We start from the raw sequence: 14,830 nt of genomic DNA on the forward strand, positions 1-14,830 counted from the left end.
TCTCTCAAATGGTGGGCAACTTTCTTAGCTACCTTTTGAACTCCCTGAAGGCATTTCCTTGTAGGCTGAGAGTCACTGAGAATTTGCATCTCTATGACCCTTTGAGGTATGGATTAAAAGCTGCAGACTGAAGCCTCTTGTCTGTGTTTGATTCGGCATTTGAGGTTCAGCGGGGGCAAAAGGAATCCTAACAGTAGCATGGTCTGGAGCCCTGAATACCTACAGCTGTACATACATAGAGCCCCCTTCTCACCTGTTTCTGAATGATTAGAGTCAAGGCAGTAGGCGCAGTCTTGCTCCCCTCTACACATTCAGTCATCATGCATAGTGAATTGAGGATAGGGCTATGGTAAAACTGTTCTGGACTGTCCCATTTTTGTCTGTAGGCAGGGAATATTCACCCAATCTCATATATTGAAAAAAATTATTCCTGCACAAAGTAAGCTAAATTGAAGATTGGTCTTTGATTAAGTCTTCTCCTTGACATGCTAGTTTTCTATATGTGGAGGATCATGCAAACATTGCAATTTCTACTGTAGTTTGAAGTAGATACGGTACAGAAACTGTCTTACCAAACTAATGTATTGGTCTAGACAAGGCCTGCAGCTTTCCACATCTACAGCTAAGCCATACCATGACTCTCCATGTAAAAATGTTTATTTATTTGCCACATTTTTATCCTTCTCAAGGGATTAAAGCAGTCTTCCCCAACCCGGTATTCTCTAAATGTTTTGGACTTCAGCTCCCATCAGCCACAGGCAGCATGGTTAATAATCAGGAATTCTGGGAGATGTAATAAAAAAGTCTGGAACATCAGGGTGGGAAAATTTGGCTTAGAATGATTGAGCTTTACAGCAACCCCATGAATTTAAACTGAGAGAATTATTAGTCGAGGGCCACTAAGTGATTTCATAGCTGAACAGGGAAATTAATACGGGTTTTGACACATACAAGTCCAGCACTGTGGCCACTGTGTGGTATAGAGCTATTTTCTTCAGCATTTCTAGACTTGGAAACCTCCTCTAAATTCAGCCTACAATGTAGGAATCACTTGTAATTTATTATCTCTCAAAGCATTTTCTTCAACTTAATAAGAAAAAAGGTGGTTGTACACAGTTGTGGGTCATGACCTATCAATTGACAACCAAAGGTACAAAGGCTAGATTGCGTAGCCTGCTTAAACCAATTAATTATTACAACTGCTGAACACACTTCAGTCTAATTTCTTTATACATTCAAAGGCTGGGTACATCACAGGCTGAAGTTGAGTCAGCATCAAGAATTTTTGACACACTTCTCTCATCCTGGGGTAAGTGATCATGTAAATCAGGGGTGACCAACATCTACATTCACTGTGGCCTCTCTGCTTTGAAGACATTGGTCTGGGGACCGGAGGAGTGTGTTGCCACACTGTGGTCAGGCTCTAAAATCAGTTTGCTCTCTCCTAGTAGTGTATAGGGGGCTTCACAGTTGTAGAATGCACATTTGTGCATAGTATAAAGGCATTGAAGAGGGGAGTATAACATTGCAACCCCGTCCAATCTATGTGTAATACACATGATGTCTCATACTTTCTGACAGTCCTGTTCCTGGATTATTGTATGCAAATACAAGTGATGTTCATGTACACGTCCATTCCTTTACTTGCTACCTCATCATCTTTTCTCTTAGTTGGGCTTTGGCACATTTTTCAAATCACAAGAAAATGAAAGTGACCTTTCAAACAAAGCTTTGTTGATTTTTATAGAATTTCATAATGTTTTCTTGATATCTCTGCTAACCATACCAAGTGGAGTTGTACACATAGACATTTACTTTGCTCAAAAGTACAATGCGTTCTTGACATCTCTGGACTGTTTAAAATATTTGCCTTAAGTATTCTAGATGAGTGGATTGGAAACTTCCATAACACTTCAGATGTAAATACAGTCATTGATAGTTTTATTTGGCAGCCACCCGGCTCCAAGGAATTAGATTTGACACTTGTTGAAGCCAGCGATTTGAAAGGAACATATTCTGGCTTGAGTTACATGGATATAATTTAAGAATATACGAAGCTGCCTTTGACCAAATCAGATTGTTGGTTCATCTTGCTCAGGATTGCCTGTTCTGGATGGCAGCAGCTCTCCAAGGCTTCAAGCAGAAACCTTTCTCGTCACCTTGTACATGACTTTTTTTAAAACTATAGATGTCAGAGTTTGAACATAGAACCTTATGCATGCAAGGCATGCGTATTAACACTGAACTGTGGCCCCTTCTGGTTGAGCCATGGCTAATTCTTAATTTGTGCTGATTTAATAGCTCTATAACCTAATCTCTTAGGAAAGCTGATAATTCTCATTCTCTCTCATTCTCTCTCTCTCTCCCTGTCCCCCCCCCCCCCAACGCCCCTTTCAGCTAGATCATCCTGGTAGGGAGCTGACAAATAGCCAGTTAAGGAGATGTGTTAAGAGGAAGGAATCGGGGAATAATCTTTTTGTCGTTGGTGAAGTGTGATTACAGCAAGCAATGGATCTCCTAGAAAAAAGCAGACATGCTCACCCACCCCACTTGCTTGCACCCTTCTAACTTGAGCTGGGATGTGAGCATTCTGTGATTCCACCATGCAAATGCAGAAGTTGTTAGCTTAACACAGGATGGAACATCCCCATAATTTCAACTTTTACTTCAAACAGGGCAATTTAGGCTTCTAAGTATATTGAAACTGGACACTGCCTGTAAAATATCAGAAGCCAGAGGTGGAAGCCCTTTCATCAGGGTGCCGGGGCTCCAGTGCCTTACATGACTAGGACAAAGAGAATAAGTTATGCAAAAGAAGCAAATATATGCAAATCTAGTTTGCATAATTAGAAAAGTCACACCATTTTGTTGGTGCAGGATTTTGGTTATTGTGGAAGTACTAAGTTTTTTGAAGCTCTGACAGGCGTGATGTTGGGGAAACGCCTCTTGCTAGTTTTCTGTCCTTGGTCTCAAAAGAAGATTTAGATAAACTCATTAAAAATTCACTGTTTTGCTTGCTGTTCTGTGACTGGTCTTGCATTGACTGCAAGGAATTTTTGTGAACTGCCCAGAGAGCTTCAGCTATTGGGTGGCATAGAAATAAAGAAAGAAACAAAGAAACAAACAAATAAGGATAGCACAGTTGCTTTTGTAATTCTGTGATTAGTTTCTCAGAGGGCTTGTTTTTCTCTGCCAGGTCTTGTCCAGATGGCTCTCAGGTAATTAATGTTGGTTTCCACTTCTGATTCCCAGAATCCAAGTATAATGGCTAAATGACCGAAATGAACCAGAAAGTCACCAGTTCAAGGTATACTTCTGCCATGAACTGACATGAGGGGTCTTCGGCAAGCCATTATTTTTTCAAAGCTAGCCCCTACCTCACCTCCACAGTTGTAATATTGATATAATATTGATATCACAGAGATATCAATATTATATTATTAATAATATTGATATCTCTGGCATGTTGAACCAGCCAGAGAGCTTTGGCTATTGGGTGATATAGAAATGTAATAAATTAAAATAAATGAAATGCCTTATAGCACAGTTGGACAACCCACTGTTTCTGTGAGGAAAATGAGAGAGGGAATGGAAGACAGGTGTATATGCAAACTCTGAGACCCAACTTGATGTATGGCAGCAAGAGAGGCATAGCGTCCTTTGAAAAGATATTCTAGTTGCTGTTCTCCATGGTTGCGGCTCTGAAAGTATGCGTGCACCTGCCTGTGTCCTGGTCTCTCCTTTGTTCTCTAATGTAGGGCAGGCAGGAGTCAATTTGTTGCTGCTGTTGTGAGTCACAAATCCTTGCCAATCTGCTGCAGATCATTCAGAAATCTACCAGAAGATTCAGGCCTACCTTCTGCCCATTCCTGCTTTAGACCCTGGACAACGTTTGTGAGGCACTTTGGACACTAAAGCACTGTGCGTACTGATGTACAGAGCTTCAGATCATGCTAATCCACTGTGTGCCTTGTAGAAACAATAGTTGTTGAATATGTTCCTACCATTGCTGTAGATGCAGTTGCACAGGAAGCCGCTATCCAGGCAATCTCTGACTTGTGAAATTTGTGATGGAGGATGGTGATTGACTTTAGGGAGCTGCAACAGTTCATTTAACACAAAATTCACAGAAAATGGAAATTATCTTGGGGATATTCTATTCAAGGGAAAACGTCAAAGGGCACATCAAGGAGTGATGTTATCTCTTTCCTTGGCATTCCTTTTACCAAGAAGTTGGCTCTGTTGTGGAATGAAATACTCCCCTGTCAGCTTTCACATAACGACCAAGTAGGGTGTCAACTTAGGAAAAACAGCTCTCTTTGGTTGTTAAGCTTATTTAAGGATATTTAAGTTACAAACAGATTTGTGACCACCAGGTTAGCATCTTTACCAGTAAAATAGTTAACACTGCAGGATGATAGAGCTTTTAACGGAGGCATGTGCAAAACTCATACAGTATCTCCTTGACTTTAATAATAAATGCTAGAATACATTATATAACTTTGAGGGTGGGCGGTAATAATATTACGGTGAATATGTGTTCATACAAAGTAGCTAAGTTGTTTCTGCTCTTCTTGGTTTGTCATCACAACAGCCCTGACATGTAAATCACTGTTATAGCCCTTTTACAAATGGGAAATTGGAGCTGTCCAAAACTATGGGCAGTGTCGAACAGTGTCATTCCACAAACTCAAATAGCACTAGCGGAGCTCCGCTGAATCTCTCCGTTGCACAACTGGTTGCCCATTATGCTTGCGCATCCCATTGTTCTGCACAGTGGGTTGCACAATGGGTTACACAAGAATAATACACAACCGTGCTTGTGCAAACGTAACTTTAGTTGGATTCTTCTCTTGTGCATAGTTCAGAACCTAGTTTCTGCTAGGGCAACATCATTTGCACTAACAGAATGACACAGTTGGATACTGCCCTGTGTCTATGGTAGAGGTAGGTCTTTATATGTTTATATAGAATATGAACATATAAAGCTATGTTATACCAAATCACAACATTGGTCCAGTACTGTCTACTCTGACTGGCAGGGGCTTTCCAAGTTCTTGGACAGAGGCTGTTCTAACTCTGTTACCAGTGATCTTTTTAACTGGAGATGCCATGGATTGAACCTGGAACCATCTGCAAGCAAAGCATGTATTCTACCATGAGCTGTGGCCTCCCCAGGATATCCTGTTCTTCAATCACAAATGTCTTTCAGAATCAATCTACTTTTATCATTGTTTGAAAATGAATGTAGAACTTTGCACTATGTGTAATCTGCCATAAATGGCTGTTGTGGTAACACAGGCTAACCAAATAAGGTCTTTTAAAAAAATTAACATATCAACAATGCAATTCATACATTACAAAATGAAATCTTTAACATGTGCACAAAAATTAGCTTCCATAAATTATAATATAAAATGCTAGGCATACACACTAGCCCAACCTAACAATCCAGTTTCCATATTATTGAAATCTAATAAAGTGTTTAACCAGTATCTTTATCTCCTAATATTTAACAGGTCTATTTTTCCGAATTGTTTTTAAAGTAAACCCTTTTCTCACAAATCATCTCCGTGTTATGAATGTCTTAAATTAGGCCTAATTATCTCTTCTTCCCAGAATGGTAAAAACTACTCCAGTAAATACATGCCCTGCCAACACTCCTATTTTTATATGCTCTTAAAGCAAAAACTCATGATTGCAGTTGGGTCGTTGCAATGCAGTTGGGTTTCGCCAGTGCCAAAACGCTTAGCAAAATCCTTAATAATACCCCATACCTCCTGCCTTCCTGCCCTTTCTACTAAACCCTGAATGTTACAGTCCTGTTGCTAGATACATGGGTTGCTAGAAAGGGCAAAGCAGAAACAGCTGTTTAAGACCCATTATGTTAATCAGAATGTAAATTCAGTTACAGTGCAGCCTGTTTTGAAATGTCACATTGATAAGTCCCTGAAAACATAGATACAGGAGACTAGGTTCATTCTCATCTTGCTTCCCTCATCACCGCAGTGCTCTTCTGTTACCCAAAATTCATTTTTCTTTAAGTGTTTAACCCTATAAATCACCTTTCCAGGCCAAGTCCTCTGGTTATATATACTCATCACTAGGGATTGTTTTCACAGTTTTTGGCTGAGTTATTGATTCATTCCTTTTTGGTTTCATGTCACCAATCCAATGGTTCAAGGTAGTGTACAGAAATATACACCAGTATATAAAAACCATATCAGACAAAATTATAAAACCAGTACTCAATGGATTAAAAATGGAGGTAAAAAAGCCCCCTTACCTGTCTCCTTATTGCTCATTGCTAGAAGAAAGTCTTAAATTCTCAAGTAAGGGGGCAGGAGGAGAAAAGCTCTATCTCAATGGGTTTCCAGAGGGAGCAAGTCTCATCATAACCTGGGGCCTACCACTTGGTTTGTAGCCAGAAATGGTGTGGTAGTGGTGGTGAGGCCTAAAGGTACACTTCACAAAACTTTTACAGTCCTATACTTGGAAGTAATTCCCATTGGATTTCATGAGATTTACTTCATAGTTGATGAGATTTACTTCCTAGTAAGTGTGTTTAAGATTGCAGTCTCAAATTTATTAACTTGTATATAATTGAAGTGGATCCATTAGTCAGAACTACAGATGGTGGAAAAACAGCTTTACGACTTACTGAACAATTTGATTAAGGTACCACCAGGTTGTTTACTTCTCTGAAGTAAAGTAACTAGAGACTGTTTAAAAAATATATGAAACCTGAAAATCAATGGGGAAAGGACTGGTATACCCCTGAGTAAGATGGAGAGGGGAGGCCTACAGGATGAAAAAGAGAGGGAAAGGTGGGTTCACATCAAAACATTATATGTAGCCTGTTGGCAGCTATGTCTGACCAAGCAATATTTTGTTTAAACAGACAGTAAGAATAGGAACCAGCAGGGTTGGGATAGAAATATAAAAACCTGGCTTGCTTTCTATGTAACTAGGGTCATTATCGCTAATTGCTTATCCTGAAGTAGTTACTCCTACGCTTTAATCAGCCTGTTGTGTTCATAATCAGGGTGGTTGAAGGTAAGATTCAGTTGGTGCTCTGTTAAAACAGGGTTTTCTGATCCATGTTAATTACTGTGAGAGTAGAGCTGGGAGTAATAGTGGTTCCATTTTTTTTTTACCAAGGAACATGATCTTTTTATATGTAGTGCTAATGTACTTAGACTGGATCTACACATGCAGCAGAATGAGGTGGTAGAGCGGACGGTATCACATCAGGTGGGGAATAATATTTTTTTAATGCTTCCCCATGTGAAAAACAAACAAAATAAAAACACATCCCGGCAGGAAAAAATGAACAAAGCAAAGAGAGTATTTCTAGTCCATTTTTCTACTTGGATGTAATATTTGATCTAGCAGAACATTCAAAAAGTGATATATATTCAGCTTCCTCATTGGGCTACATGTGTAGTACCAGCTTTAGACCTCTTCTTCCAGCTTTTGTGTGGATGTAAGGTAAGATATTTACCAGAAATTATTGTTTTCCACAGGCCTATTTCCACAGAGCAGCATCCCCCTTGTTTTCATACCCTGCTTATAATACTGATTTCATGTGGACAAACCCCAATAAGAATCAGCCAGGATCAAGTTTAGTGCCTTGATGGAAATAATACAAAGGCACTGTCTTGTTCCTACTACTACTTCAGAACTTTTGCACATTCTGGATCAACATTCATAATGCTTTTGGGGGGGGTGCCTCTTAATTTTTCTCCAGTTCCCAATGTCAATGGCCTAGAAGAACCCAGTCTTGCCAAGAGATTGCGTGGCACACCGGAGCGGATTGAATTGGAAAATTACCGGCTCTCAGTGCAACGGGAAGAGGAATTGGAAGAGGTTCCCGAGGAGACGTTGGCAGAGCATAACCTAAGCAGCGTGCTAGACAAAGGAACAGAAGAGGATGTACCCAGCAGGTTATTTTATATGTGTAGATTTCTATCCTCTGACTTTAACAGAACTTGCAGTATGTTTCCTACAGCCTGCACCAAAACCTCCACAGGGGGAAATTCTTGAGTGCTTCTTAAAAATAGCTAGTGAAATGCCTGTTGTGATGACATTGGAAGCATAGGGCCAAAAGTGAGAACCCATATAGAACTAACCCTGTAGAGTCTCTGTCAATGGCGGCTATGTTAGTGAAGGAAGTAGGCTTTGCCCCACTACAAAGATGTCCTCTAACTGCAGTGCTTTTCTGCACTTTCCCCCAGAAGTTCAGTTATAAAGGCAAAAAAAGGAGTGCGCTTAACTATTGTAAGAGCTAAATCTGCCCCTTGCATTTGGTAACTGAAGTGCCTGTGGCAGGAGGTGAATTTTGCCCCTCCAGTAGTGTTTATGGTAGCTGTTCATTTATTTTATCCCGTAAAATCAATTGCGACTGAGAGTTGAGTGCATCCCTATTTAAAGAGCCCCACCTCAGGTTCAAACTTCTTGGGCACTTGAGTGTGCTGAAGAGACTGAAGCCAGGAGTTGTTTTAGAAAAGATGGTTTATCTAGAGTGTGATGTCTTCAGAGACAAAAGTTTGCAACATCAGAATTTAGCGCAGTAGTAAATTTTGAAGTGCAGGCTCTCAACATAGACCGCCCCCATCATGACAGTCCCCAAGCAGACTCCAAAATTTCAGGCAGCTATGATGATCCATAGTTCTTAGTTTTCATGTGGCCTTTTACATATTTTGTAAAGCTAATGGGTCAGTTGCCCATTCAAGACTCTATACACACACACTACTGGGCGGATTTCAGCTAAGCTCAAAGGGAACGGAATTCTGAGGGGGGTGGCAGATGACATCAGCATCCCTGCTAATAAAAACATACTGGTGCTGCATCCCTGTGAGTCCTGACTCCACTACACCGCTGTTTAGCACCTGAGGCTCAATCTGCTTGTTGAATGGAGTCATCTGATACAGCCCTTTCCATTTTTTAAAAAAAAAACCCAAGCCACCTGAGTCAGACTGTTTCTGAGTAGAAGGGTACACAAAGATAATGTGTTTAAACATTTCCCTTTTGGTCATTTTTCTGCTTTTTCATCAGATATAGGGTCCTTATATTTCTCCTCATTTGTCCCCTTGTGAGTGAAAAAGGAGCTTGGGGAGGGAACTGAAGAATGACAGAAAGGAGAACTTCATATATAGAAAGCCATATTTGCATGCATGTATGTATGCACGCGCACACACACACACACACACACACATATATATATATATGAGGAAATACGGCTTTCTAAGAATTCTACATAAACTTCAGTAAAAGCAGACCAAATATCCAAATAAGTATCCATTCGCAGGTGGCATCTATGCACCACCTGTACAACTTTTGAAAGCATTGTAAGGTCTTCAATCCATGGCATTATAGGAGGTGAGTGTTTAACGTTCCGGTGTTGTAATATCAGTCTTTCAGCTGTCAAAACAGCATGAAGGAACCATTTGTGCTGACCATGTGTTAACTTCCAGGGAGCACATAGATAATTTAAGAGGACATGTACATCAGTAAACATTAAAGGCTGTTCCAATATAAAGTTTATCTGTATAATAACCTCCTCCCCAAAATAGGCAACTATTAGGCATTGCCAAAACACATGGGGTTAGAGTTAAGTATCTTTGCCTTACCTTTCTTCCACTTAGACACAGTCTGTACCAGGCTGCTTTGGTTTAAAACAAAAACACAAGAGGAAAGAATAAAAAAGTTCCACTTGTGTAGTTTGAGCCAGATTTCTGTGCTCTGACAGGGAGTTGCATGCTATTTTTAAGTGACAGCCAATATAAAACTTACTTTTCTTCTTCTTCCAACAAAGCAAAGCCAACATTCCTCTTTGAGGGCTAGCTATCTCTCAAACAATGTACTAAAATAAAATCTGTGTTTTGCTTTAAAAAAAAAAAAAAGACTCTTAACACAAATGTCTGGAAAAACACATTCTTGGAAGTTGAGAAAATCACAATTATCTTTTCCTTGTCTAGATAAAATTCCCATATGGATTATACATTTGGTAAGTTTGCCCATAATTTCACTTAACAGCCTTGTTAAAAAAGAAAAGTCATGAAGAATCTGTTCCCATACTACTTTGCAAACATAGAGATGGTTAAGCAACAAATGGGAGGTTTTGTGGCTTATGTTAATAATGTTAGAATCCCAAAGCTATCCTGCAAAAGTAAAAAAAAAAAAGTAAGATAAAGATTCTTGATTAAGGACAAATCAAGCAAAGACAATGGGGAAAATGTAGCATGAACTCCTCCTGCAACATACCTAATTGAAATCAGTTGAAGAAGTGCATCTCCTAATTATTTGTTTTGTCAATGTGGGTTGCACTGGATAAGTTCTGGGCAGATGTTGCCCAATGAAAATGGAGAAGGAAAAAAGGGGACTCTAAGAGATCAGCTGAAGGAAACAAGGGTGGGTTCTTGGTGATTTAACTTCCAGGAAGGAGGAGTTTGCTGATCTAAGAGGATCCTTAATGAAGAAAGCAAATATGCGGTGGCTCTTTAAAGATTGGATCTTTCTTCTGGTTTTTCTAATGGGGAATCATTACTTCGGCTTCATTAATAAAGCACTTGCCAAAAGAAATGAAAGATTGCATGCCATGGATGCGGGCTGTGTTTGAATGGTAGAAGAGTGTGTGGGAGAGATTGTTTGACGGGGCCGCTTTCTGTCATTCCTCAGATCAACATTGCTGTCCCCAAGCTAGTTTCTTACTCATGGGATAGGGGACCACAGAGACCTCATATCTTTTCCACTCAGAGGTGAAAAAGCAGCCTAGAGAAGGTAATTTTGAGCTGGAAAAAGGACCAGAAGGGTACTCTGTGTGTGCACTTTCCTTCCACTCATATATAGTTGGCTTCAGGCTCCTTTGGGTTAAAACAATCTGTGGAGGGAAGAATTGCAGAAATCCATTAAAAAAGGTAGGTTATGCTTAGTGATGTAAAAAGTCCAGAAATTTTGAAGCCATGTAACCCCGCCCCTGCCCCCATTTTTCCCCCTGGTTTTTTTTAAAGCCTTATATAGTTTCCCAAGCATCTATGACATTTTGGAGTATAGTCATATACCCCACATATTCACTATGTAATATTTTGTACTCAATACGGTTTGCTATTACTGTGTAACCATGCAATATGTATATTCTTCTTTAACTACTTAGTAGTGTATTTCAATGTGGATTTTGCCAAGTGACTTCATCTGAGAGTTTCTGCTTTTTAACTGTGTAAATTTGTGTGTGTGTGTGTGTGTGTGTGTGTGTTTGCAGATGGCATTTTGAGGTTATAAAGGCCTCTAAAATAGCTCCTGTATGTTGACTTCCTTCCTTCCTTCCTTCCTTCCTTCCTTCTTCTCTGTCTGTCTTTATTACAGCTTATATTTTCTTTGGAATTAGGAAAGAAAATACAGTTTGGATCTAAAATTTGTACAATAAATAAAAGTAATTATTTACAGATATCAATCAAAACAAAATGCGGCATTTAAAATAGGTATCATCAAAAGTACAAGCCCCCCCACCCCCCTTTCTTGCTTTCAAACCACCAACTCTTTTCTAGTACTCTCAGTTAGTCCTAGGAACTTGACAACTGCCAAGAAACTCATGGGTTGTATCAGAAAGTAAAGATCTTACATAGTATTCAGCTGATCTACCAGATCAGGAACTCATCAGGGGACTAAGTTTTCTCAAGTGCCAGAGTGAACATAAGACAGAAGGACATGTCCCACATCTTCCTCACTAGATTCATTACATACATCCCAACAGCTGATAGGGTATGTACATGATCCAGTTAGGTGCAGCTACTTCACTTTTGAAAATCCATTAAAATTGAAAAAGTAGCAAGGGACCATAGCTCAGTGGTGGATCACATGTTTTGCATTCAGACTGTCCCTGGTTCAGTCCATGGTATCTTCAGTTCAATTAGCAAGAGATGTGAAAATCCTCTGCCTGAGACAGAGAGTTAGTCAGCATAGACAAGACCAGGCTAGATTGGTGGATAGCCTAACCCTGGTATAAGGCAGTCTCCTTTGTTCTTCCTTGGCCATAGTTATTTTAAAAGCACCACCAGCTTGTCTGTTTTCCCCCTGCAGTAGTTCAGAATCTGAGATGGAGGAGGAAGAGGAGGAGGAGGAGGAAGAGCAGCCACAACAACCCTCTTCTGACCTGGGCGGTGTGCCTTGGAAAGAGGCTGTGCGGATACATGCTATGCTAAAGGGCAAGAGCGAGGAGGAGCTGGAGGCTGAGAAAAACCAAGAAAATGAAGAGGAGGAAGAAGACGAGGAGGAGGAGGAGGAGGGAGAAGAGGAAGGGGAAGAAGCCTCTAGTGAAGGTTAGTAGTAGATCATTTTATTTTTCCCTCTTTGTATGGATACTGATATGTATGTTGATTACGGATCACCATCATGCAGAATAAGCAGTCTGATAAGTGTAAAATGCCTCTCTTTTTGTGGAAAACCTGGAAATGGAAGGGAAAGCTGTGAACCAGGTGGGGAACAATGTGTAAGGATGGCTGAGAGATCAGATGAAAAACCTTTTGAAGAAGCAATGGGACTAAACACCATGGTCTTCGTCATGTCAGTAATTCCTCAGATTGTATTTTGTCTAATCTGTCTCTTGTTCTCTTTCTGTTTTTCATCTGTGGAACACAGTGCTCGGTTTTTATCTGGGAATGAGCATATTGCATACAGGCTTAAGGAAGAATAATGATTTCAGGAGCTAGGAAAACAGGCAGAAATTGCTCCAGAGAAGTGGCTCAGGAAAGGGCTATAGTTTAATGGTAGAGCACATGCTTAGCACTCAAAAGGTTCCCGGTTCAGCCCCCGGCAACTTCAAGTAAGGGTGGCAAGACTGCTACCTGGAACCCTGGAGAGTTGCTCCCAGTCAGTACTGAGCTAGATGAACCCAGGGTCTAACTTGGTATACAGCATCTTCCTGCACCTACCATGTGATGGCAGCTGGGTGGGTTCAGTGGGGTTTGTTGTCAAATCAGGCCAGGGTCAGGCAATGGGAGCTTGATCCAAAGTTCAAGGAGGCAGTTCAGCCATAGGATGAGGGGCAGGCAAGGGAATGTCTGCCAGAAAAGCCAAGGGCAAAGGGGTAGGAAAAAAGGATGTTCAATGTAATAAAAGAACTCCGACGTTTTGGACCCTCAGGATACTTTGTCAGAATGCAGCGGATATAATATACTCCATATTCCCAGAGCGGGAGTATGGACTAATTGATACCCATTGCATTCTAACAAAGTACCCTGAGGATCCGAAATGTGTCAGAGTTCTTTTAGTGCATTAAGCATCCTTTTTTCCTATCCCCTTGCCCTTGGCTTTTCTGGCAGTTCTTGTGGGGTTTCCCCTTTTTGTTGTTTAAGGGAACTGGGTGGAGAAGATAGGTCAGCTGATTGCAGTAGAAAAATCTTGGCAAGTTTCTGTGGCTGTTTGCTGATTGAATGCCCAGAGCTGGAATTGATTTGACCTGGGAGTGTTTAGATCTGTCCCCAGTCCATCACAGTGCAGAGTTAGGAGCCAACAAATAAGTATAAATAGCAGAAAAGGTTGGCCAAAGCTCAATTTATGCCTTTGCCTCCAGGCCTGAAGAACTCCTAGTTTAGGTTCTCTAGGGTTCTGCACTTGAATCTTTGGTTCTTCTCAGTTGCCCTCAGTTCCTTTATGGCTGCTTCAGTCATGGTATTAACTGAGAGCAGAAAGACACATGGCTAAACTAGAGACTACTACCTGTGGTAGTTGGGAAATCACCAGTGCATCTTGCAAATATTATGGGTAGATATTAACACTGGCAGCCAGTGGGGACAGCACAGTATTAACTGCTTAAGCGTGCAATCCTATGCATGTTTAAACAGAAAAAAGTATGTGGGCCTGTTTCCACAAGTGATTTACTCCCAACTGGCTGCATGTGGAGGTCATTAGGGATACATGATGTCATGGCCATCCAGCAGCCACCCAGGAGCTTATCAGGGAAAAAATGAATTTCCTGAGACTGCTTAAAGTTCAATTCTTTTCCTCGAGTTGGGTTCTCCCCAATATAGTTGCTGTGTGCCCCATCCCCTGCATTGACCTCAGGTATGCCAGCCCTGCCCAGGGGTGTCTTTCACCATGACCTGGGTCAAGGGGTGTTTCCGGTCTGCACAAACCAATTACTGTCTACTCAGAAGTAACTCCCATTGTGGTCAAGATTCATAAGGTAGAGAGATTTCAGTTACTGAAAAGTTCGTGAACCACTGTAGAATCTTCTGTCTGAGTGTTGGCATCTTGGGTTACGTTTTGTGGGGAGGGCTTTTTGTGGAGAAAGGAAACTACAGAACAGCTTCTTTGCTCATGTCCTTTTTTTAAAAAGGCATTTGGCAACTGCAACGGCTTCATTTCAGACATAGTTGTCTTTTGAAGTGCATCTTCCAAATGAGTGGTTCAGCTTTCAAAATAGGCCTGGGTTGCCAGAGAACTCCCATCTCTCTGGCAAGATTTGCTTATGGTACAAAGTGTCTTTTTACTAAAGGATATTGACCAATTAAAGGCATCAGTGATCAAGAGATCTAATAATATGGGCCTGGATTAATGGCAGCTGTAATTACATTGCTGTCTGAAACAGAGTGAGGGCTGTGCTGTTGGGTTACGTGGTATTTTTCTAGCTGGATATTGAAAAGCTATAGCTTGAAGATGGATAATCTGGCAGCTTCTGTGTAAAGTAGATTTACAGTTCTGAAGTTTCCAGTACTCCTTTACTACATGCGCACACTTATGTTTGCATGTCAGAAGACATTTAACTGATGAATGTCTTGGAACTGAGGGCTACCCTCCAGCCAAGAAAAAATTGCTAGACAGGTCCTGTTTA

General features: G+C 40.7%; 1 protein-coding gene across 6 annotated transcripts in view; it reads left to right on the forward strand.

The window, feature by feature from the left end:
• MICAL3 (microtubule associated monooxygenase, calponin and LIM domain containing 3) overlaps positions 1 to 14,830 on the forward strand; it is a 243,144-nt gene that overhangs the window by 166,251 nt on the left and 62,063 nt on the right. For all 6 annotated transcript variants that reach the window (XM_084809267.1, XM_084809261.1, XM_084809264.1 and 3 more), the window contains 2 exons: positions 7,751 to 7,946; positions 12,079 to 12,317. In XM_084809267.1, the coding sequence (XP_084665393.1) occupies positions 7,751 to 7,946; positions 12,079 to 12,317 (435 nt within the window). The remainder of the gene's footprint in view (positions 1 to 7,750; positions 7,947 to 12,078; positions 12,318 to 14,830) is intronic.

The sequence above is a fragment of the Heloderma suspectum genome, chromosome 7 (assembly GCF_057233095.1).
Source record: "Heloderma suspectum isolate Gila_16-S chromosome 7, 16-S_ref, whole genome shotgun sequence".
Classification (NCBI taxonomy): Eukaryota; Metazoa; Chordata; class Lepidosauria; order Squamata; family Helodermatidae; genus Heloderma; species Heloderma suspectum.